Source organism: Culex quinquefasciatus, chromosome 3, assembly GCF_015732765.1.
Source record: "Culex quinquefasciatus strain JHB chromosome 3, VPISU_Cqui_1.0_pri_paternal, whole genome shotgun sequence".
NCBI classification, from domain to species: domain Eukaryota; kingdom Metazoa; phylum Arthropoda; class Insecta; order Diptera; family Culicidae; genus Culex; species Culex quinquefasciatus.
The window spans coordinates 109,486,072-109,512,254 of NC_051863.1; the positions used below are offsets into that span (position 1 = coordinate 109,486,072).

General features: G+C 35.2%; 2 protein-coding genes across 6 annotated transcripts; both read right to left on the reverse strand.

The window, feature by feature from the left end:
- Positions 1-2,058: 2,058 nt before the first annotated feature.
- Positions 2,059-12,039, reverse strand: LOC6033483 (spermine synthase). 2 transcript variants are annotated; one of them, XM_038259058.1, is made up of 5 exons: positions 11,584-12,039; positions 5,198-5,309; positions 3,811-3,933; positions 3,019-3,455; positions 2,059-2,956 (listed from the first exon to the last, which is right to left on the reverse strand). In XM_038259058.1, the coding sequence occupies exons 1-5, from the start codon at positions 11,860-11,862 to the stop codon at positions 2,789-2,791; spliced, it is 1,119 nt and encodes a 372-aa protein (XP_038114986.1). In that variant the 5' UTR covers positions 11,863-12,039; the 3' UTR covers positions 2,059-2,788. The 2 variants fall into 2 exon arrangements, with proteins under 2 accessions (XP_038114986.1, XP_001843925.2); XM_001843873.2 differs by lacking the exon at positions 5,198-5,309 and adding an exon at positions 4,109-4,217 and having other exon boundaries at positions 11,584-12,035.
- Positions 12,040-19,470: 7,431 nt separating this feature from the next.
- On the reverse strand, positions 19,471-22,509 carry LOC119768656. Of its 4 annotated transcripts, none has more exons than XM_038259055.1 (3): positions 22,375-22,509; positions 20,842-22,298; positions 19,471-20,363 (listed from the first exon to the last, which is right to left on the reverse strand). In XM_038259055.1, the coding sequence occupies exons 1-2, from the start codon at positions 22,408-22,410 to the stop codon at positions 20,856-20,858; spliced, it is 1,479 nt and encodes a 492-aa protein (XP_038114983.1). In that variant the 5' UTR covers positions 22,411-22,509; the 3' UTR covers positions 19,471-20,363; positions 20,842-20,855. The 4 variants fall into 4 exon arrangements, with proteins under 4 accessions (XP_038114983.1, XP_038114984.1, XP_038114982.1 ...); XM_038259056.1 differs by having other exon boundaries at positions 19,471-20,379; XM_038259054.1 differs by having other exon boundaries at positions 19,471-20,785.
- Between the last annotated feature and the right edge of the window lie 3,674 nt (positions 22,510-26,183).

Genomic DNA, 26,183 nt, shown 5'->3' on the forward strand with positions numbered 1-26,183 from the left:
ATTGCATTGAAAAGAAAAACAATTTAAAGTAAATAAAATAAATGTGATCAGTTAATAAGAAAACGAAAAATACAACAAAGATGAAGAGCGTTCAGTTATACCACTTAGTATGTAAAAAAATGTAATTATTATAAAAAAGTTGAAAAAAGATAAATTTAATTTCAAAATTTCAACAAAAATTCCTAAAAAATTTGTGTTTTTGGGAAATTTGTTCTAAATTAATGAACGTCTTACATTTGATGAAGATTGGACGTCTATTGCGCCCTCCACAGGCTAAAAACTGTAACAGTTGCTTTTCTCCATACATTTTGACGATTTTTCCCATACAAACTTCAAGCGATTGAATGAGCTCAAATTTGGAGCTTAGCCTAGTGATGGATCAATCTTTGATTTCAGGGGGTAGCCCCGAGAAAGCCCAGATTTGGACCACCCTAATGTCCACGCATCCTTCCTCCCCTGTAGATTGTGTGAAATGTGATCCGTTCACATAATCCTCTCTGCGGTTGAAGCAACGCAGTAGGCCAGGCTGCTTTAATGCTGAAAACAATGCTGAAAATGCTGCTATTTCAAACTATCTAGTGCAAATAGTTATAGCTGTAAAATTGCCTGATCCTTTCGATAAAGGTATTTTCAGATTTTTTTAAACCAGACCTAACATTTGGAATCTTCCAAACATGCTTTTATAGTGGAATTGAGGTAAAATGGGGTCTAGATGATTTTTGCGGTGCAAGTGGTTATTTTTACTGGATTCTTTTTTTTTTTGCTTAAAATTATTTATTTGGCTTCTTGTTAATACATTTTTGGGCCAGGTTTAATCTTCTTAACTTCTTCTTCTTTTCCAACAAGTTGTAGCAGTTTTTTGTATCTGCATAAACAAAGCATGGTTCTTTCGTTATTTGAAGTGGATTTTCGTTTTCGTTGCTGCTGTTGATTGCGGTGTATGGTGTTTGTAGTTCGTTTTCGTGTCTATCTTGAAACGATAAATCGGGTGCGTTATCGTTGTCAATCTTCTTTTCTGGTTCTGTTGTTTTCACGGTGTCGTCTTCGTCTTCTTCATCTGATCTGGTTCTGTTGCTGTCCATGTGTTTTGATGCGACTGTGCATTTTTGCCCCGCATGTAGTTTTTGGGAACAATAGCGACACGTCTTAATTTGCTCTTTATGAACAATGTACGCCGATAGACCCTCAAATTGAGGGCCTCAATCTTGACGAATGACGGTATCGGCTTTTGATTTTCATCCGCACGACCCTCACCCCGTTCGGGATACCGGGAAGAAGTCGCGCCATACCTCGTTGTGGATTGAAGTTATCTCCCGTATTGTTGTAGTTGATCCTCGATGAGATGATTTGGCATTCGAGGTGGCAAATCGTGGACTTTAACCTCGATAGTGCCATCCTCCACGTAGATCGGAATTAGGAACCGCTTCTTCTCATGCACAATGAAGTGCTTTGAATTGCGGTCCCTAGCGATGCGGAAAGCTTGTTCTGGCGTTGTTGTCTCGATGATGACCTGATTCCTCGACACGTTCACCTGCAGGTTACGCACCGACGACATGTCCAGTTTGACTTGCTGCTGCAGAAAGTTCTGGATTTTCCCCAATTCGGGAACCGCTGGCATGACATTAAAGTCAAAAACCAGGAGTTCTGGCGAAAAGTTTTCATTTTGTTTGGCACTAGAACAATGAACGACCTTGGGCCGCAACCGTCTCACAGAAGAAAGCGAACAGTTCACGAGCGCAAATGCGACCGCTCTGGCTGAGTGTAGAATAGCGACTGATTTTTACTGGATTCTTGGGACATTTTCACTTAAGTTAAGTGCATCTCGGATGGTCACATGATGCCTCCTGCCTGCCTGCCTGTAAATGGAAGATTGGGGCAGAATTGACCCTTTGCCGTTTCGTGCGGTCGATAAAACCATCCCGGATTTCCCGGATATTTTTGCATATTTATAATTTTCAGTCCCATTTAGCCCACTGTGGAATGGTTTAGCGGTGGAAATGTGTCTGTTTAAAATCAGGCTTAGGTGATATTTCTACTCAAAACAATCAAAACACATTGTTTGTTAGGATGGGTTGAAAATTGTATTTTAATTAAGTATTAGAGATAAACCAGCTCTCAAACACCACGAGACACGAGCTGTTACTAGTATTTTCTTTTCTTTTTTCCTAGCTTGTACACACTAAGTTGCTGTCTTTTGTGCTAAACGGACGCGCGACACAGAACTTTAATATCCCAACTGAGAATACTTCTGAAACTCACTGTGCCTGGCCTGACTTAAGTACATCACGCGTGGATGTATCGAAGCGATGTTAATATGTGAAACCATAAAAACATAAACTAAAGGAACTATTTGATGGCTTAAGCTGAGCTGTTGTTGGTCTGTAACTAAAACTAGTTGTTGTGCTTTGTTTCGGCTGATGTGAAATAATTTCTTTTAAAAAAGTATCCGAATAGTTGCTTCACGAGGTAGTGGTTTCGAGAGGAAACAATCATAACAAAAGGAACTGGGAAAACAAAGTTTACAAACTAGCTAATCGATGACTTTGGGTAAAGTAGCGGTGCCGTGGTTAATTTCCTACTATAAAACGTGCATGCGACTTTGAATTTTGAGCAGTTGTTTGGTGCCAGATAGAAAAATGCGTTCATTTAAAAGTGCTGTCAACATCGAGATTGGAAGAAGGGAAAGTATCTTGGCTACGACGGCTGCTGGCCACGTGCTGCACCAGCAGCGCATCGGTTCTACGTCGGCGATCTGCGGGGCAACAATTGGTTTATCGTCGTGACGAAGTCAAACGCTGGCAGCGGCTCCACTTCCGCGCTGTACTTGATAGAATACCCACTCCTCCATGAAGGACGGAACGAAGGCGGTACACTTGGTGTAGGTGACCGCCGGCGTTAGCTTGCCGAGCTGTTCCTCGTACATTTGGAGCGATTCCGGGCAGCTGACGCCGTTACCCTGTCGATACAGAAAGATTTGTTGCATGAAGCGCTTCATGAATCGATTAAAACAGTACTCACGTGAGTCATGAACCGTCCGTCCGGCTTGAGCACCTTGAACGACGCCTCCAGAATGGTCCGAATAAAGTCCCAAATCTCCCCCGTCGGGGTGTCCGAAATCGGAATGTCGGTCAGATCGCCAAAAACGTAGTCAAACTGGCGACCCTCCTTCATGTACTTGTTCAGGTAGACCATGCAGTCGCCCACGATGATCTCAAAGTCATCGGCCTTGCGTCTCTCCAGCACGTCGCCGCAGATCGAGTTCATGTACTTGTTGCAGGCCTGCATGACCAGCTCGTCGATCTCCAGCATGACCACGTGCTTGGGTTCCTCCTTGAGCAGCTCGTAGAGAAGGGCTCCGTCGCCACCGCCGAGGATGCAAATCTCCTTGCCCTTGTAGTTTTCTACGCCGCGACGCATCAACGTTTCGGTGTAGATCAGATCGGCCTCTGCAATATCTGTGCGGAATTGAAGCATAAGTGTAGTTGTGCCTTTGGGACCGTCCATAATATTTTAAGCCCTCTTCGCCCTGTTATTAACATTTGGTCAGTCAAAATGTCTACGTTCAGTATGACATACAATTTAAAGAACAGATTGTAATTTTTAGTTTTATAATTTGTTGTTGTATTGGAGCACCGGAATATCTCTGATCCGATCCGGAATTCCCCTTCAAACAGCTAAACAATATAGACAACCCTGGATCTTTTGCAACTAGAAGCGTCCAATTTGGTCAAGGCTTTCTTACTTGTTCTAAACTTTCAGAAAAGCCACCACAACAGACCCCATACGAGAAATTGTGATTTTGGTCCTTACTTTGCAACTCATCCAGCACGAGCATGTTGCCCAGACTCTTGGAGTGGACAATCTGGATCTTCTGGAAGTCGGACCGCTTGTCGTACAGCACCTTATCAATGTCGTACTCAATGACGCGTTCGTCTGCCAAAAAGCAAAAAAGTCTTCATTAGTGAACAGTTCCCATCGGGGATACTAGAAGCCTGTCCGGCAGCGAAAAACAAGAGTTGTTGGAAAAGGGTACACTGGACCGCAAAAAAAAAAAAAGAAAGAAGAATGGATGGTGTTAGAAAATCCGGATCCGGAGATGCGCACTTACCTGCGGTCGGGAAGTATTTGGTAACCGGGCCACGTTGCAGTGCCGGCAACGACTGACCGTGGTTCAGCTTAAGGTTCTGAACCAGGCTATTCTCGAGCTCACGTGTTTGCTGCAGGTCGGTTGGTCGAAAGGGAAGGCAGGTTTGTTCGGGGTCCACGGGTCACCAACACGACATTTGGTGTTTTTTTTGTGGGTAGGTGTGTCGAAATAGAAAACAACGGGAAGTGTGGAAAAATCGAGATGGAATAGAAAAAAAATGTACAAAAAAACAATGTCAAAGATGGATTTTGTTTTAGTAGTCCAGGTTGGGGTGGAGGGCACCGGATGTTTAGCAGCCATACGGAAATCGCTGCTGAACACCAACTTGGTTTTGATTAGTTTTTTTTAGCTGGTTCTTCCAATTATCGTTGAAGGTATGCGAAGGCCAACGAAGACCTTCCAACGGAAAAGAGGCAGGCGCGGATCTAGGGTCGGTGAGCTCAAGTTGTTTTTTTTTTCAAAACGAAAATCTGAGGCGAGTCAAGAGATTTGCATTACTCTGCTAAAAACTGTTAGTTGGCCAATATACTTTGTGGTTAGATTCAAACGCAAACTTTATGCTAGATCCACTCCTGGATGATTAGTGTGGTGGTGGAAATTAATATAATTTTTAATCGAAAAGGTAAAAAAGAGTATTATAGCAAGTTACCTGTTAGACCCCGCACAGTGCAACTAATCCAAATACTACGAAAACGTTCAAGTGAATTTAAAAAAAAAAACAAAATGTTAAATCAGGCTAAGGCTTTTGCCACTTTTACATGAGCTTTTAAAGTTATCAATTTCTTGTTTAAAAGCAATTTTAATCGATTAGTGCATGCTTGTTGTACCAAATTTAGCTCATATCTGTTATGTGGTACCGGCTCATATCATACAAATCAAATAAATTTCTAAACCTAGCAAGGGTGGTTGATGATGTGGATAAAACAAAAATCATTGCAGGTGATGAGAGAGTCGGTGATAACAGTTTTAATAAAATCAAACAAAATTTGATAAGAGAACAAAGACAAAGGTTTTTTGTGGTTTGTTTTCGTGGTGGAATTTGTTTCTAACCTGAGCTCGTTAGGTAAACATCAACGTTACTGCCTCTTTTTATCGGTGGAAGGTGCTTGGAACGTTTCGCCTCCAGCTTAAGGCGCAAGTTATTTTCAAGCGATTTTATTTGCTAAAACCGACAGCGGAACAAAACATTATTAAACACCAATTTGTATAGAAAATATTGTAATATAAAACGGGATTTATTTAAATTCAAACTTTTTCTTGGTTCAGCCTGGTGAATGGAAGATGAATAAGGAAGCGTTCTTTTTAGAGGTGGGCAAAACCGCTCTTTTTAAGGAGCCGCTTATTCTCGCTCGCTCTTTAAAATGAGCCGCTCTTTTGAACGGTTCTTTCGCTCTTTTTTCAAAAATTTTGTGATTTTTTATGTTTTTTATTAGACTTTATTAGACATTACTTTAAAAAAAAAGCTTAAAACGAGAAAATTCGCTTTAAAATCATAGATCTAAATTTTCGAATAATTGGATTTGAAATGCCCCAAATTCGAAGGTTATTTTTGCAATTTTTTTCCTTCTCTGTCCAATTCGTTCTTCTTTGTACCAGTAAACTCTCTCCCCATTTTGAACAAATCAACTGTTGAAAGGTGGTCCATATCTTAGCTCAAGATAACAACTGAACCTATGTAATTGTTAAAGCAACCTAATAAAATGAAATGAAAAGCACCCAAACTTAAATATTGAGTTTTGGAGAACATGCTATTAATTTTACAAAATTGCGCCTATTTCTAATAAAATTAATAAATTTTTATGAAAAATGTACTGTGAACTCTTGTCTACATTCTTATTTAATAAAAAAGTATATAAATGCCAAAGTTAAATCAAGAGTTAAAGCAAGAGGAGTTAGGATATGGTTATTTAGGGCATCTCCAGCGCTGGGGTGCAAATCAAATTTGCACCCGGCTCATGAATACCGAGATCAAATTTGCCACCTTGAAAAAAACTCCGTCATCCCCACCGCTAGGGTAGCAAATTTGCCACCGAAACAAGCCCACCGCGGGGGGCAAATATGGGTTTTTATCATTTTTTGCTCTCGTTTACCTTCAAAATCAATAATTATGTGTTGATTCATGCCTAGAAATGCTAAAAGTTTATTAAACTTTTTAAACCTATTGAAAATTTCAAAGAATTTCATTTTTCGAAAATGTCGAAAGTTTAACTATTTGCTACCCGATTTGATTCCCACCAAATTTGCTCTCGAGTTTGCCCCCGAGTCTCCCACCGCGCGTAGCAAAGCAGGTATCAAATTTGATCTCAAGTTCATCTGTAGAAGAAAAATATGTGTCGGTACCTGTCGGGTACTCATTTTCTGATACCCGACAAGTACCCTCAAGCCGGGGGGCAAAGTTTTGAATGCTTTTTATATGTCTGCTCTCTTTATGATATGTATGATGTATGATTCAAAAATTCAAAAATTCAAAAAAATTCAAAAAAAATCAAAAATTCAAAAATTCAAAACAAATCAAAAATTCAAAAATTCAAAACAAATCAAAAATTCAAAAATTCAAAAATTTAAAAATTCTAAACAAATCAAAAATTCAAAAATTCAAAAATTCAAAAATTCAAAATATCAAAAATTCAAAAATTCAAAACAAATCAAAAATTCAAAAATTCAAAAATTTAAAAATTTAAAAATTCTAAACAAATCAAAAATTCAAAAATTCAAAAATTCAAAATATCAAAAATTCAAAAATTCAAAAATTCAAAAATTCAAAAATTCAAAAATTCAAAAATTCAAAAATTCAAAAATTCAAAATTCAAAATTCAAAATTCAAAATTCAAAATTCAAAATTCAAAATTCAAAATTCAAAATTCAAAATTCAAAATTCAAAATTCAAAATTCAAAATTCAAATTCAAATTGAATTTTGAATTTTGAATTTTGAAATTTTGAAATTTTGAAATTTTGATATTTTGAAATTTTGAAATTTTGAAATTTTGAAATTTTGTAATTTTGAAATTTTGAAATTTTGAAATTTTGAAATTTTGAAATTTTGAAATTTTGAATTTTTGAATTTTGAAATTTTAGAAATTTTAGAATTTTTGAAATTTTTGAGATTTTGAATTTTTGAAATTTTGATTTTTTTAATTTTTTATTTTTTCCGTGCTTGATTCGATTTTTCCGTGCATAATTCCATTTGAAGCGGTAGCAAACAGACTGAATACCGGGTAGCAAAGTGAAATCCCGAAGAACTGAGAGCAAATTTGCTACCGCGACAGGTACCGCGATGGGGTTGACGTCGGGTGCAAATTAGCTTTGCTTCGATGTTTGCACCCAGCGCTGGAGATGCACTTAGTAGTTTTTGGGCAAAAACTCGTTCTTTTTTTGTCCACCTCTAGTTCTTTTATTACGTAACGCAAAAAAGGGGTTTTGTGGATTTGACTATTTTGTTGTACAACAACTGGCCTTTTACATTCAAATGTAAATACCGTAGCTTGTTATTTCAATGCTTATATTTTTTTTTAATTTTTGGCCCCCTCTCCCGGCCCCCGACTTTTGCCAGAGTCGAGGGACATACAGTGATAAAAATATTTGCGACGGCCTAAGCTGTAAGTGCATCTCCAGCGCGGGTAGCAAACACCGAAGCAAATCAAATTTGCACCCGACGTCAACCCCACCACGGTACCTGTCGCGGTAGCAAATTTGCTCTCAGTTTTTCGGGATTTCACTTTGCTACCCGGTATTCTGCTGGTTTGCTACTGTGGCAAATGGAATGATGCACGGAAAACTGAATTGTGCACGGAAAAAAATTAAATTGTTTTTTTATGTATAAAAACATGAAAAAAAATTACAAAATTTAAAAAAACTTAAAAAAATAAAAATTTAAAGCAAACTAAAAATAAAAAAACAAAAAATAACAAAAATTCGAAAAAATTTTAAAAAATAAAAATATAAAAAAATAAAAATAAAAATAATTAAAAAATTAAAAATGAAATTTTTTTATAAAATTGAAAAAAACTAAAAAATTAAAAATATTCAAAACATTTTAAAAAAAATTAGAAAAATAAAAAAAAAACATTTAAAAAAATTCGCAAGAATCTTGCACGGAAAAAAATTAAATTGTTTCTTTATGTATAAAAAAATTACAAAATTAAAATAAAAACAAAAAAAATGAAAAAAAAAATTAAGAAAAAAAAAAATAATAAAATTTCAAGATAAAAAAAAATCTAAATTTAAAAGAAAACTAAAAAAAATTAACAAAATATAAAAAAAAATAAATTCAATTTAAAAAAAAATAAAGAAAACTAAAAAATAAAAAAAATTAAAAATTTAAAAAAATCTAAAAAAATAAAAAAATTAAAAATTAAAAACAAATTAAAAATTAATAAAAACAATTAAATAGGCTTTTAAAAATTAAAAAAACATCCCAAAAATAAAAATAAAAAAATTCTAATTTAAAAAAAAAAAGAAATTTTAAAAAATAAACAAATCTTAAGAAATTAAAAAAAATCAAAATATCAGAAAATTTCAATGAAAAATATAAAAAATTGGAAAAATTGAAAAACAAAAAAAAAAATAAAAAGATTGAAAAATTGAAAAATAACAAGATATTTAAAAGATAAAAGAAAACTAAGCTTTTAAAACGCATTTTTGATTTTTTTCGTATTTTTCAATTTTTGTATTTTTGAATTTTCGAATTTAATATTTTTTGAATTTTTGACTTTTTGAATTTTTGAAAAAAGCTATTTAAAGCTATTTAAACGCATTTTTGAATTTGTGTATTTTTGAATTTTAAAATGTTCGAATTTTAATTTATTAAATTTTTGAATTTTTGATTTTTTTTAATTTTCGAGTTTTTGAATTTATGATTTCTTGAATTTTTGAATTTATGAATTTTTTGCATTCAAAACTTTGCCCCCGGCTTGCCGGTACTTGTCGGGTATCAGAAAATGAGTACCCGACAGGTACCGACACATATTTTTCTTCTACAGATGAACTTGAGATCAAATTTGATACCTGCTTTGCTACGCGCGGTAGGAGACTCGGGGGCAAACTCGAGAGCAAATTTGGTGGGAATCAAAACGGGTAGCAAATGGTTTAACTTTCGACTTTTTCAAAAATGAAATTCTTTGAAATTTTCAATAGGATTAAAAATTTAATAAACTTTTAGCATTTCTAGGCATGAATCAACACATAATTATTGATTTTGAAGGTAAACGAGAGCAAAAATGATAAAAACTCATATTTGCCCCCGCGGAAGGCACCAGCCACCTAAGGGTGGATTAAGTAATGTTTTAAATTTAAATAGCTTAATTTTTGTTTGATTTTTTAAATTTTATTTATTTTTTCAATTTTTTGAATTTTTTTTATTTTTCCAATTTTTTTAAATATTTTTAAATTTTTTAAATTGTTTTTAAATTTTTATTTTTTTTTTGATTATTTTTAAATTGGTTGATTTTTTTTAATTTTAATTTTTTTTGAATTTTTAAATGTTTTTTTTTATTTTTTTATTTTGTTTTTAAATTTTGATTTTTTTTTATTTTTTCTTTTCTTTAATTTTTTAATTGATTTTTTTGATTTTTAAATTTTTAAATTTTATTTATTTTTTGTAAATTTTGTAATCTTTTTATTTTTTTTTTATTTTTTTACATAAAAAACAATTTAAATTTTTTCCGTGCATGATTCAATTTTCCGTGCATCATTCCATTTGCCGCAGTAGCAAACCAGCAGAATAACGGGTAGCAAAGTGAAATCCCGAAGAACTGAGAGCTACCGCGACAGGTACCGCGGTGGGGTTGACGTCGGGTGCAAATTTGATTTGCTTCGATGTTTGCTACCCGCGCTGGAGATGCACTAAAAATGACAAAATAAATTGTCGTTTGGACCTTAACAAGTATATCTATAGAATTTGCCTTTTATAAAATTTCACACAGTATTAAAATGAAGCATGTATTCTTTAATTCTTATTAAACTGTTTTAAATTTTGGATTTTTTGCCATCCTCTTTTCAAGCAAACAAAAAAGTTGGATGTTGGATTAAGATGAATGTTTTTTTTTTATATTTGATATTGACATTTCATTGACAGTTTTTGATTTGCAACCATTCTTTGGGTAAGAAATGAGCAATTCTCTACGAAATCGGCCGATTTCGACCAACTTTATTTTTTGTATTTTTTGATTAAGCTCAAACTTTGTTGGAGCCGCCTTCCTTATGACCAAAGAAGTTATTTTGTGTCGTGGGTTTGCCCATACAAGACGCCATACAATTTTGGCAGCTGTCTATACAAAAATGGTACATAAATAATTAAATATTCGAAAATCAATAACTTTAGAATGAATCTTCTGATCAATTTTTGGTGTCTTCGGCAAAGTTGTTGGTATTGTTGAGGTGTATCCAGAAAAATATGTACACGGAAAAATGCCTGTTTTTTTAAAGTAAAATTGAATTTGCAATCGAAAAGTACTTGACAGATTTTTTGATGAAGGGCCTCGTTTTCAAGATATAGCCACCGAAAGTTGGATTTCAGCTAAATATGTGCAGTTTTTCGATTTTTTAAAATAGTGACCATAAGTGATCATTTCTAATTACATTTTTTAAAGGTTCAGAAAATCTATCTCTATATATAAAAAAAATTTCGATGGTTTTGTTTGAACGCGAATCAGTTGAACACGGAACGAGGCGCTTTTTGTTGCGTTGTGTTCGTGTAAGTCCAAGGAAGGTTTATATGCTAAAAAATTGCCACTTTGGCCACTCTGGGACCGATTCCGGAGCATCGGAGCATCCAGATTGTGTTAAAAAATCTACGTAAACTCAAATTTTGAACCCAGGAGACTGACATTGTTCTTGGCATCTTAATCTATTATTATTTTTTTACTGCCTAACGTACAGGCATGTAGCTCTATAGCCCAACAATAGTTGACATATGAATCAATGAATGGAGCGCAACTCAATTTTGTCCGGTCAGGGCTTAATGTGACAGACGACACTAACTTTGTATGAATTATTACCGCACCGTCCAAGCTTTATGCTGAATAAGCCGGCAAGCCGCAGCTAGCGTATCTGTGATAATTATTTTTAACCATAGCTGTTATAGATTTACAGACGTAAGCTTTACTATACATCTCGAAACGCGCGACCCGAGCGCAAGGCGCAAAGTAAAAGTGTCGTATCCGCCCTATATGGATACATATATTTATGCACTGCTGCTGCTGAGGCAGGCGAAATTTGCCACCACCTTCCTTAACGTTATCGATTTTTCACAACCGACTGTGAAAACCTCCACCCAGGCTGAACCTCATAAATTTTGGACTGTTTTTGAAAGCCGACTCGAATTCATCAAATAGTGCACACTGTTCAAAACGCGGAATTCCCGCTCCGGGTGGCAACCAAAAACGAAAAGGTCAGCGAAAAAATATGTAGAAAATTAGAAAAGAGAACAAGTTCATACTTCGAAGGAGATTTTGGGCGCCTCGCACTCGGCCCGGTAGTACTCGATGTTGATGGTAATTAGGCCCTGATTGAAGAACCGGATCGTCGTGATGATCGGTCCGGAACTCAGCACGCACAGGTAACCGTCCTCGGTCAACATATCGTAGGTGATCTTGAGCGTGTCCAGGTACTTCTCCAGGTGTTCCTTGCACAACTTGACGATGTCCTTCCGGGAGACCTCATCGCTGATCCGGGTTGGGTCCAGGGAGAAATCCAGCAGCACCGAATTGGCCGACATTGTCACACGGTTCACACACGGGGAGTCACGGAAAATTTTCAACTCTTCTTCCAAACGCACTGCTTATTTGCGGCGGCACGCGGAACACATGTGCAGAGCTAAACCAACACCGGTCTGAAGCTGCAAGAGACTAGCTAGAGCTCCCAGCAGTGAGCAGCACGAGTTGAGAAAGAAACCACGAAAGTGAGAAACCAGCCCGGCGTAATTTTGACGGCTGTTTATTCACCACAGGTTTTTGAAGGGTGCGCCAGGCAGGATGGAGAATAACGTGCAAGTTACAATACATAGATAGAGGAACAGCATGTATTTTCATCGGGCATCTATTTTTGCCTTATCAGCTAATTACATTGCTCATAATTCAAACATAAAATTTTTTCAGTGTAGTTAAGTAACCTGGATAATAAATTAGCTTATATCTGTAAGCCCATCCAATTGAAATGTGGTCAAAGACAAACTTATGGGAAATTGGACGAGCTTTTCGGTAAAAATATTTTCGAAACTGAAAAATCAAGTCCGTCATATAGAAAAAGCCAAAAACCATCAAAAAACCTATTTTTTCAACATTTTTATTTTTAAAGCCGCTGTAACTTCACAAGGATTGGACTTAGGACAATGGTCAATATGGAGACTTTTATGTAAAATTGTCTGGAGAATCGATTCCCGTATTCGGCTTTTGAAAATTTTGACGTTTAGAGCACTTTTCAAAAAAAAAACAGTTTCAGTAAATGATTTTTGTATTTTTTTAGGTTAGTTGCACCATCCTGCATTTTTCGTGAGTCTTTCTGTAACATCTAAGGCTATTTTCACAAAAAAATTGAGCGAAAAAAAATCGTGGGCTCACCTTCAAATTTAACTTTAAAACTTAAAAATCAAAAAATCTCATAAAGGTGGAGTGTTTTTTTCTTTTAGAGTTTTTTTTTCGGAAAGCCCGTCAAATTTCCTACAAGTTTGTTTTTGACCACTTTTTCATACGATGCAACGGCTTCGAGATACAGCAATATTTAAATTACGAAATACAAAAATATTGAAAACACGTACGCCCTTCTCAAATGTCATTATCGAGTGTTACTGGGTCCATATACACAAAAATGGCTTATATATGCCTAGGATAACATGTCTACAAAGTTTCATTGAAATCGGAGAGGGTCGGGTACAACCGATTCCCTATTTGACATGGAATTGCTCATTTAAAAAATTTAAAAAAATCAAGAATTTAATCAATTAAGGATTTGAAGGATTTGAAAATAAAAAAAGTGAGTAAATAACATTTGTTTGTAGGAAATTCAAAAAATCCAAAAATTTTAAAATCAAAAATTTCATAATTTTAAAGTTTAAAATACAAAAAAAAACTAATTTCAAAAAAATCAAAAAAAAATCTTAAATTTCAAATTAATGTTTTTCAAATTGATAGATTTTCTATTTGTTTAAATTTGTTGAAGATTAATTTTTAGCTTTAGCCTTTTGAATTCTGTTTTTTGTTTTTATCTATTATCTTTTCTTTTATCTATATAAAAAATTTCGAAGGTTTTGTTCGAACGCGCATCACTTGATAACGGAAAGTCGGATCGAGGTGCTCTTTGTTGCGTTGGGTTCGTATAAATCCAAGGAAGGTTCTTACGCCAAAAAGTTAGAACTTTGGCCACTCTGGAACCGATTCCGGAAAATCGGCAGATTGTATGGGAAAAGTTACGTAAAATCAAATTTTGATCGCAGGAGGCTAAAAACGTCAAGAAGTGAAAAAATCTGGAGTTTTTTTTTTTTTTTTTGAAAAGGTCCTATAAACCAAATTTTCATTTTTTGCTTTTTGGGTGTTTTTAAATACCCCTGACTCAAGGCGGTTCTAAAAACTCCCAAAAAGCAAAAATTGAAAATTTGGTTTATAGGACCTTTTCAAAAAAAAAACTCCAGAAATGTTTTTCTTTTATTTAGGCCGTTGCAAACATTTTTCAAAGTTAAATCAACCAAAAATTAGTTAAAATGCATTTTCCTGCGTTTATAATAATATTAAGCAAAGTTTTCTTTTCGCGAAAAAATGTCCATCAATATTTTGCAAACTAATCATTGGAAAGCAACTGGACGCGTGTAAAATGCCTTTTAAAACACTTTTTTCATTCAAATGTTGATGCCGTGGCCTGTTATTTAAATTTTATTTTTTTATTTTTTTAGGGTGGTTCACGATTAGGGTAATTTTGGAAATCTAACTTTACAGGAGTATTTTTTGGAATTTTTATGTTTTCTAAAAAGTGTTTATGCTTGCCAATACCAGCAACTTTGTCGAAGACACAAAATTTTTATCTCGTAATCTACGCCTTCTATGACCAAATTTTTAGAAAGCATCTGAGCAAACCTTCAAGAATCAGTTTTTTGAACGTGGCAATTCAGGGTTAAGTTTTAGAGAAAAGTGATATTCGGAGCATTTTTAGAGCTCTAAAAATTTTGGACTTAAGGGTCAAATGTTACAGCCATTTTAGGATGAAAAAGATGTAAATTTAAAACATAAATATCTCGAAAAGGCGCAAGCCAAATTTTAAGCACCGGGTTGCATTTGAAAGAGAAGCACTACAAATGCTGCAAATGCTGAAAAAATCTCAGAGGTGTTTTTCTTTAAACTCGAGATATCTTCATTTGAAAAAGTCTACTTTTCAAGGGAAAATCATATGGGACCACCCTAATGAAAATCGAAAATTGTTCATATGTTTGTCATGTAATTTTGCCCGCTGAATCTGAATCTGCCCTCATTATATATGTATATTTGCAGGGTTGTTACGAAAGGCGCGGATTTGCTGCCTAATTTTGCTTTGGCGCGGATTTCGCGCGGATGTGAAATTTGGTTAATATTTAAAATAATTGAGAGAGATAAAATTACTTTCAAGTAATAAAGAAAAGTATTATCAGGGAATCAGGGTTTTTTTTAATTTGCTTCGATTTCTGTTACTGAAACAAAATTGAGTTTTCTTCCGAAAATGTTTGTTTGTATTTTCTTAATAAAAACATTGCTTAATCCACCTTTAGGTGATTGGTGCCTTCCTCACATACATATATGTAGTATAAATATCTTCATCCATTGCATCATTCCCCTTAACATGTTTAACAAAATAAGCTTCAATACTCATTTCTTTCGATAGGGTTTTCAGATCTTCAATCCTTTTGGCTTATCGGTAAGGTCTTTTGATAACTTATCCAACGATAGTTCGCATGATAGATCCGGACAACGTTTTCATCAAAATATCTGAGATCCGGCCTCTAAAAAGTGTATAAATAACACTAAAGTGCATATAAATTTTGATATGGTTATCAGAACTTTGATGTTTAGGCTCATTTGAAAGATCTTTTAATTATCTAACTGACGGCGGGTTGCATGATGAAGCCGGGCATCATTTTTAATCGAAATATCTGAGATCCGGCATCTGAAAAGTGTATAAATACCACTTAAGTGCTAATAACTTTTGATAGGGTTATCAGATCTTCTATGTTTTAGGCTCATTGGAAAGGTCTTTCAAATACCTTTCCAAAAATGTATAACGTGACGGTATAACATTTCTTGCAAAACCACCCTTTTTGCAATCTTCCGGACTTTTGTTAAAATCGTTTTTTAGCATAACTTTTGAAGTACTTTTATAAACTTCATAATATTAACTAGGGTCTTGTGGGACCCCGAGACGGATCGAATGAGACCAACACGGTCCAAATCGGTTCAGCCACTCCGGAGATAATCGTGTGTATATTTTTCGGTGCACGGACTCACATCCAGACACACGCACAGACATTTATTCAGAATTTGATTCTGAGTCGATAGGTATACCTGAAGGTCGAATAAAGAAGTTCATTTTTCGAGTGATTTTATAGCCTTTTCTCATTGAGGTGAGGAAGACAAAACGTCAAACAAATCTTCACGAAAACATTATTTTTTAAATGTATTGATGAGGTTTTCTTAAACAAATTTATTACTATACTCAACTAATTTTTACCGGCTTTGAATATCTTTAACATCTCCTGTTGTAATTGATTGTTTATTTTTGACGAGAGCCTGTTAGTTTACAACTTTTTATCAGGTTAAGGAAGTCCGTTGAATTGTAGTAAAACCCACCCCATAGAAAGATTTTTTTTCTAGATTTCTTGGGGAAAAAATAAAAGACCAAAACATTTAAAAATGAAAGCTACAATATTCAAAACTCGAAGATTCAGAAATTAAAAATATTTTTGATTTTTATAGTCTTTTTTACTAAAAATTTAAAAATTAGAATACAAATATTCTAATTTACGAAATTTTATTAATTTATAATTAAAAAAAAAATCTGAACTAGAAAAATTTTGGAATTCAAAATTCAAACAAATTAATTCAAATTTAATTTAAAAATTTAAAGAGTCAAAAATGATAAATTCTAAAAATTAAAAATTAAAAACGACCAAGAGAACAATAAATAATAATAGCTCAAATTCTTAAATTCTTAATAAAATAATACAAATTTGGTGGTTCGATTTTTATGAGTGACTCTTTGGCGAGAATCATCAAGTACGAACTGTGTTTAAATTTTCAAATCCTTAGATTTATGAATTTTTAAGATTTTCAAATTTATAAATTTTATGATCATTTTTATTCCATAAATTTTTGAATTTATTTTTTTTTATTTTTCATATTTATATTTTAAAATGTTCCTATTTAGAATTTTCTTTTTGCCAGGAGCGGCCGTGGCTGACTGGTTACGGTGTTTGCTTTGTAAGCGAATGGTTCTGGGTTCGAATCCTATCTGCTCCAAACGAGAAAGTTAAAAACACAGAAGTTTGAAATGATGAATATGAACGAAAAACCAAAGTCGCTCGAGGCGGGGTTCGATCCCCCATCCTTTGGATTGGTAAGCAAAAATGCTAGTCACTAGGCCATGACGACTTGGTGAGCATAGACTGGAATTAGGAATACTGTTACAACCAACCCGCAACGCCTTTCGAGGTGTATCCTAGGGTTCTACCTCTCCTACTAACATTGAGTCCAAAACCTCCCTACAAACATCTATACCACTAAGGTGACGTAGGTGAGCAGTTCTCTACGGAATCGGTCTTTTTGCTTAATTTTAATTTTTGTATTTTTAATCGGGTGAAACTTTTTGGTGCCGGTATGCCAAAGAAGCCATTTTGCATCATTAGTTTGTCCATATAATTTTCCATACAAATTTGGCAGCTGTCCATACAAAAATGATATGTGAAAATTCAAAAATCTGTATCTTTTGAAGGAATTTTTGATCGATTTGGTGTCTTCGGCAAAGTTGTAGGTATGGATATGGACTACACTGAAAAAAAATGATACACGGTAAAAAAATTTTGGTGATTTTTATTTTTTTGACACAAAAACTTGATTTGCAAAAAAACACTATTTTTAATTTTTTTATTTTTGATATGTTTTAGAGGACATAAAATGCCAACTTTTCAGAAATTTCCAGAATGGGCAAAAAATCTTTGACCGAGTTATGAATTTTTGAATCAATACAGATTTTTTCAAAAAATCGAAATATTGTTCGCAAAAATTTTTCAACATCATTTTTCGATGTAAAATCGAATTTGCAATCAAAAAGTACTTTAGTGAAATTTTGATAAAGTGCACCGTTTTCAAGTTATAACCATTTTTAGGTAACTTTTTTGAAAATAGTCGCAGTTTTTCATTTTTTAAAATTAGTGCCCATATTTGCCCACTTTTGAAAAAAATATTTTTGAATAGCTGAGAAAATTCTCTATATTTTGCTTTATTGAACTTTGTTGATACGACCCATAGTTGCTGAGATATTGCCATGCAAAGGTTAAAAAACAGGAAAATTGATGTTTTCTAAGTCTTACCTAAACAACCCACCATTTTCTAATGTCGATATCTCAGCAACTATAAATCCGATTCACAATGTTAAAATATGAAACATTCGTGAAATTTTCCGATCTTTTCGAAAAAAATATTTTTAAAAATTTAAAATCAAGACTAACATTTCAAACGGGCCAAACATTCAATATTACACCCATTTGAAATGTTAGTCTTGATTTTAAATTTTTGAAAATATTTTTTCGAAGAGATCGGAAAATTTACGAATGTTTCATGTTTTAACATTGTGAATCGGATTTATAGTTGCTGAGATATCGACATTAGAAAATGGTGGGTTGTTTAGGTAAGACTTAGAAAACATCAATTTTCCTGTTTTTTAACCTTTGCATGGCAATATCTCAGCAACTATGGGTCGTATCAACAAAGTTCAATAAAGCAAAATATAGAGAATTTTCTCAGCTATTCAAAAATATTTTTTTCAAAAGTGGGCAAATATGGGCACTAATTTTAAAAATGAAAACTGCGACTATTTTCAAAAAGTTACCTAAAAATGGTTATAACTTGAAAACGGTGCACTTTATCAAAATTTCACTAAAGTACTTTTGATTGCAAATTCGATTTTACATCGAAAAATGAAGTTGAAAAATTTTGCGACCAATATTTCGATTTTTGAAAAATCTGTATTGATTCAAAATTCATAACTCGGTCAAAGATTTTGCCCATTCTGAAATTTCTGAAAAGTTGGCATTTTATGTCCTCTAAAACATATCAAAAATAAAAAATTAAAAATAGTGTTTTTGCAAATCAAGTTTTTGTGTCAAAAGCTAAATAAAAATCACCAAAATTTTTTTTACCGTGTATCATTTTTTTTCAGTGTAGTCCATATCCATACCTACAACTTTGCCGAAGACACCAAATCGATCAAAAAATTCCTTCAAAAGATACAGATTTTTGAATTTTCATACATCATTTTTGTATGGACAGCTGCCAACTTTGTATGGAAAATTATATGGACAAACTAATGATGCAAATGGCTTTGGGCATACCGAAGGCACCAAAAAGTTTCACCCGGATTAAAAATACAAAAAAATCGAATGACCGAAATCTCAGAGAATTGCTCAGGTGTTTACTAAACGATCCTTCCCATCCTTGAGGATAGCTTGGACCCCTTATGCCCTGGGTTGTATTACACACTCATCAAAAGATGAAGACATGGTATCTCCCGTGTTGGATTATTGTTCCGGATGAGGGTCTAACACAACCACACCAAACAGTGGGATAAGCGTTGTGGAGCCTTCCGGTGGTGGGGCGTCCTCCAAATGCTAATGCTAATGCTAATTTAGAATTTCTCTTTTTGCCAAAATTATTGTTATGGCTTTTCCCTCTGGGTTACTATACATCCTAGCAAAAATAAATTTGTCCATAAACTTTTCGGCGTTTCAAGATTCTGCGTTCTGAGATTCGGCCTCATGCGGTTATTCTTGATATAAAATTGCATTTATTGAATACAATTTTATTTAAGCGTTTGTGATTGTTGTGTTCCTTTTGATGGAACTCTTGATTTTTGTTTCAAAATATTTTTTTTAATTCATAAAAAATAAACTCTCTTGTATGTTTGTCGCGAAATTATTTTTGTTAATATGGCGCGGATTGGGTTTTTGGGACGGCGCGAATTTTTTCGACTTCTCCGTAACAACCCTGTATTTGGACAATTTTCGAATTTCATTAGGGTGGTCCCATATGGTTTTCCCATGAAAATTAGACTTTTTTTAAAGGAAATTTCGGATGCAATCAATCACGTTTGATTATTTTTTTTTAATACAAGCAATTTTATTATTATTTCATCTTTATTATTATTTAGCATACATGCGTGTGTGAGTTTGTTTGTTTTCGTGAAACCAATAGGATTAATACGTTTAAAAGGGCTGAATGCGATTACTATTCTGTTCGCCGCTACACCGACTATAGTCACTTTGCCGCGTTAGGTTTTGCACCGAGATAAGTGTACGCTGTGTGCAGTTTAAAATTTTGTTTTTTTTTTTTTTTTTTTTTTTTAATTTGTCGTGTTCGAGCAGTTCTAAGCCCCTCATTTATTGGAAGTGTGAATAAGTAATCGTTAGATTTCCGTTGGTGTAGTATTGTTATTTGTTTTAACTAACACGGTTTATAATATTGTAACTGATTGATTAAATATATACAACACGGATTTGTCATTTTAAAAAACGGCTACACTTTAAAATGGTCACATTCATGAATGATTGAACGGAATTGGTGTAAGAAAAGTACCACAATTATTGTGAAAATCAAAAGAAAATAATCTAGCTAAACTAATACAATCACAAATTTGTTGACTTTAAAAGTGATGATATCATGTTATGCATTCGGAACGTTCGTTTAGACTCCATTAATCGTGGAAGGATTCGCGCAGGAGGGAATTTCACAGATTTGATTATATTTTAGTTTTTGAGTTTAACTTAAACCTATGTAATCTTCACGGAACTTTGATTCTTACACTTAGATTCGCGGCGTAAAACATGCAGAATGTAGAAAAAAATATTTTAGAATTTAATGATTTGCGATGCAAACGATGCGATTGGTGGAATGAGTTTGTCATCATTTTTTTGAACGATGACTTCCCTTTGGTTTGCTAGGTCCAGTCAATTTTGTTTTATTTTTTTTTCGCGCCAGAGAGTTATAACTTCTAAAAAGACAAAATCCTTGAAAAATGTTTTGAAAATTTTAGATTCTTCATATTTAGAATGAAATTTGGAAAAAAAAACTTAGGAGCTTACAATTAAAAAATAAATTTGAGAATAAAAATTATATGGTAAAGAAAAAAGATGAAAAAAGATAAAAGTTTGGAAAGCATCAAAGTTGTTAACAATGTAATCGTTTCGTCATAGATGTTCAACGATAAATAACGATAATCATTGAACAGTAGTGACAATGTATTTTATTTAGAAACGTAAATGTTTTTAAAATGAAATCTTAATTTCTATTTTATTTTTTGAGAGATTTTATAGCATTCCTTCATTGGGGAAGGTATAGTTTCGCAATTCGCTTTTATAACTACAAATCGGTGGATTATCGTAATTTATCGCAGATAACCTTTCGATTAACAACCTTGGAAAACATGAATAAATTATAAGCAAATACAATCATCACAATCAACAAATTACCTTTAAACATTATTCTAATTGTTGATGTGGCTAAACTCCATCAGTTCGGCGTTCTGCAGTGGTTCGGTTTCGGTTTCGGAGATGATTTGCTTGAGCCACTGCTGAATTTGCATCGTGTGCTCTTGCGTTGCACCGGGGGCGGCGGCTGCGATTGGTTCTTTCGCCGCAACATCAGCTACTACGGCTGCGGCCGTCGTCGGCGAGGCCAGCGCAAACAAATCGCCAAGCACCTGCGTCAGGGTATCGTCCTGCTGGGGCAGGTTCAGTACGGCGCGCAGTTCCGCCACCGTCAGGGGCAGCCGTTGTGGTTTGGTGTCGGAAGAGCCGTCGGAGGACGAAGATTCGGACGGTGGCCGCGGGGATTCCGAACTGGTAACGTTGGTCGATTCGGAAGACTGCGGATTTGGCACGTGCGCCGATGCCAGGCTAGTCTTTAGGATGTGCTGGCGAAGTATTTTATTCTCCGTGATGAGACGCTTGTAGAAGCCACACTCTGGGCTGCCTTCCTCGGAGGGACAACGCGCGACCGCCGGGGGAGACTTTGGCTCGGCCGATTTGACCGGCGACTCTTCCGGGCAGGTGTTTATCGTTAGATTTGTAACGTTTTTAAGGTTGATTGTGCCGCCGCAATTGTTCATCGTCAGATTAGAAATGTGTTTCATGCTCTTTTCTACGTGCTGTTTGCTACTTTTGGCCACGAGACTGCGCTCAGTGTCGGTGCTGGACGAAACGTTACCGCCACTGCCGTGTCTACCTGCCTTGTCCAACTCAGTTTGGGACGCTTTCGTTATCATCTGTTGCTGTTGCTGCCTGGCAACTTTTGTTGGGTCAATTCCAAACGCCCCACACTGACTGATTCCGTTGTTGTTGCTAATATCAACAGATGCCTTTCTACCTTCACCTTGCGTTGAAAGTGAATCTGTTACAATGCGCTCGCGATTTCGAAAGTTTGTTAGATCGATTTTGATGCGTTCCAGATCCTCCTCCAGCTGCAGCTCTGCACTTTCATTGAAACTCTTATCGATCAGCTCTTTGCTTTCGTTCAGGGCCAGATTGATAATGGACTCCCGCACCATTTCCGCACCCTCCTTGATAAGGCTCTTGTTGTTGAAGAATTCCACCACAATTTCCTCACTCTCCGGATTTTCCCGTTCGTCATCCCCAACTCCCCGTCGACAGCTTTTATGCATCAAATCGTGATCATCCTGGATGTACTCCTCGTTCTCGTACGGATCTTTAAGTATGATGTTAAAATTATCTATATTGTATTTCCCGTACGTCCGGATCCGGCCAATCAGCTCCTCCTCGCCGTTGTCCACAAACTTTATGTTATCAAACTGGAATGTGACATGGTGCGACTGCTGGACCACGACCGACAGCTGTCTCAGCAGCAGCTTCTCCCGCAGGTCCAGTGCCTTCCGGATACGGTCGAACGATCCGTGCACTTGTTCCTTTAGCTAGAGGACGGAACAGAGCAAACAGAAACAAATGTCTAGGCAGATTCACCTCACAATAATATTTTATCCTACAAACCTTCTCTGAAAATGCATTGTTCCTGTTGCAATCCATGTCTGCTGGGGCATCAACCAAAATGCGGGTGGGAAAGATTCTACAAACTAAAACTACACTATCTAAGGTCAAGTGATGGTGAAAATTAGCCAGCAATTTTAAAATTCTAATCACATTCGAAAAACATGAAAACTATCACTTTCTATTTTTTCTTCTTTTAGCGAATTTTAATCTGTGACAGCAAAGACCATAGTTGGTTCATCTTGCTTGTGTAGCTCGAATGGGAGCAAACTTTCATTACGTAACGTAAAATGTTTGTAGCCAAAATTTCAAATCTGAATAAGTTTACAAAGTATCAAAATCATGGAAATAAAAAATTTCAATTATTGTACGATCAGTTCCTAGCTGGACTCGGTCACTGGAAACAACCGGCGACTCAGTGACCGACGAAATAAGCGGCAGATGCGGGCATAAAATGTCAAAATCTCTCCCCTCACTTCGTCTCACCATCCAGCTGCAGCTTTGTTGACAAACAAACGGAGCACGCGGTCGCATGATGGCGGCATCGAGCCAGAATTAGGGGTGATCATGTGATTAAAAATGAAAGTTTTTCAAGAAAAATAATATTTTTCGACCGAACAAAAAATTGCGAACATGTTCAAACAATTATTCCTGATGTCGGAGAAGTGATAAAAAGCAAAATTTTAATCCATAATTTTTCTATTAATTGAATTTTTTCACTCCAACTGGGAACCCCTAGGTCTATCCACGACCGTTTCCAATGACCGTGAGAAGATGCTAGAAAATCCAGCTACGAGCTGAATCCACAATATATAAAAATGAGTCTTTCAAAGCTAAAAAAAATATTTTTTTTCGAAATAAAACTTATCATTTTCTGAAAATTATTAAATTTAATCAGATATTTTTTCAGCTAAAAAAAAATATACTGAAAGATCAAAATTAATATTCATGACTCAGAATCAAAAACTGAACAAATGTATGTGTGTGTGGTTGGATGTGGATGTGTGCACCAAAATATTCTCACTCAATTGGGTCCTAAAATGAAGCTTAGATTGCTGATATTATTGTTTGCAGCGATAAAGCTTATTTCTAGCAAAACAATGCCAAAGGGCCGTTGTGGGTTTGTAAACAAAGAGTGTATCCCTTTCATGCCAGATGTAAACACCCTCTAGCGTGAGCAGGACACACTCTTTGTTTACAAACCCACAACGGCCCTTTGGCATTGTTTTGCTAGATTTTTCTGAGTACAATGACCCTTTGTACGACCACAAATCAATTTTGAAAAATTAACCTCGCGGTCCTTCTTGACAGAAAAGTTCCTACTTGACAGCTCGTTCCAAGGGGACCATAGTTGATCCATCGAAAAAATGTTGTCTTGTCAAAAAAAATTTGCATTAAAATGAAAAAAAGTGATCAGAAATGGCTTTTAATCGTGTTTTTTACCGTTGTACATAAAAATTTACACAGGGCTTTAGTACCCAATTGGGTCCTAAAATGAAGCTTAGATTGCTGATAGTATTGTTTGCAGCGATAAAGCTTCTTTTTCTGAGTACAATAACCCTTTGTACGACCACAAAGAGTTTAAAATGGATTTTTAAATCAATTGGGTACTAAAGCCCTATGTCAATTTTTATGTACAACGGTAAAAAATACGATTAAAAACCATTTCTGATCACTTTTTTTCATTTTAATGCAAAATTTTTTTTTGACAAGACAACATTTTTTCGATGGATCAACTATGGTCCCCTTGGAACAAGCTGTCAAGTAGGAGCTTTTCTGTCAAGAAGGACCGCGAGGTTAATTTTTCAAAATTGATTTAAAAATCCATTTTAAACTCTTTGTGGTCGTACAAAGGGTCATTGTACTCTAAAAAATAAGCTTTATCGCTGTAAACAATAATATCAGCAATCTGAGCTTCATTTTAGGACCCAATTTTGAAAAATTATCCTCGCGGTCCTTTTTGACAGAAAAGCTCCTACTTGACAGCTCGTTCCAAGGGGACCATAGTTGATCCATCGAAAAAATGTTGTCTTGTCAATATTTTTTTTGCATAAGGCTTTCTAGGCCCAGTGAAAAAAATATAATTTAACTCAAAAATGACGAACTCCTCGTCACAGTGTCCTGATGCAAACAATGATCGAGCTGTAGCTGTCACAGCCCTGCGAAGTATGTTGGCTGACATATCGGGCAGTCAGTCAAAAAAACCAGCTAAAAGTCGCCTGACAAAAATTTTTTGCTAGAAAGAGATAGGAAACCTGATGCAAACAAACGTCCAGCTGTCTTGTAAACATACTTTGAACGTGTTGGTAAATTTCTGACTAGAAAGCCTTATTAGAATGAAAAAAAGTGATCAGAAACAAGGGGCTGGAAACTCTAATATTACTTAAGAATACTGAGTATACTCCACGATATTCCAGTATACTTGTTAGTATACTAACCGAAAAGCAATAAACTGTTAGTATATTAAGATACTCTCAGTATATTGGTTAGTATACTGGCGATATGTAAAGGAAATAATAAGTATACTAACATATATTTTGATATACTGGTTAACATAATAATTATAGCTCTAAGAGTTTCCAACCCCTTGATCAGAAATGGTTTTAGTCGTGTTTTTACCGTTGTACATAAAAATTGACATAGGGCTTTAGTACCCAATTATCTCAGCACTGGCTGAACCGTTTTGGTTTCATTCGATGCGTCTTGGGGCCCCATAATTCCCTATTGAAAATTATGAAGTTTAAAGTTGAAGGTTTAAAAAAACATTCTGAAGAATATCCGGAGAATCGTAAAAAAGGGTGGTATTTGCAAGAAAACCCGTTGTAGTGGACTGTATTAAGATGTGACCGGCTTTGGAACCGAGAGGCTGGGAAACCTTCCGGCGGATTCCCGCACGAGCGCAAGAGGAAAAAAAAAAACACGTCGTTCTCTCTTGAACAGACTCTTTCTAGCTGACGTTTATTGTTTCTACTCTTCTTCTTTCTCTGCAACGGCAAAATACCACTTACGGCGTTAAAGACACTCACGTAGATAGACCGGCCGCGCACCGAGGGGTCGACCGCTTTTAGCCGCAAACACCCGTCATGCTATACATTTTTTGAAAGGTATTTAAAATACCTTCCAACTACCCAAAACTTTGAAGAACTGATAACCCTTTCAAAAGTTTTTAGTCCTTAAGTGTTTTTTGAACACTTTTAAGGCCGGATCCCAGATATTTTCATGAAAACGGTAGTCATGCGACCCAACACTGAAAACCCAACCAATGGTAGTTGCTACCATATTGTAGGGTTAAATTGAGAACACGCACCGACGTATTTTTGCTAAGGGAGCGTTCTTTTATTACGTAACGCAGTAGGGAGGGGGGTCGGAGGCCGTGTTACGCTCCATACAAAAATTTTAAAATTTGTATGGAAATTTTGTTACGAGGGGGAGGGGGTCTAAAAGTCCGATTTTTCGCGTTACGTAATAAAAGAACGCTCCCTAAAAACATTCCGTGCACATGGATGCATGCTTGGATTGACTGATTAACGCAGTCAGTTTTACTATGTCGTGAGCGGTATGGTAATTTTAACCCTCCAATATGGAGAGAATGATAATGATTTCGTAATTGCTACCATGCAATTTTGTGGAAGCATGGTTAATTTTACCATATTTGCGTTTACTTTTACAAAAAAGCCGCAGTTAATTTAATAAGCAGCATTTTTAGCAGATGTTCTTAAAATTACCATGGTCGGGCTTTCAGTGAAGGCTACATGCGGGTTTGACAGCGTTTTATAAAATTAACACAGATAATTACTACAGGTAAATACATA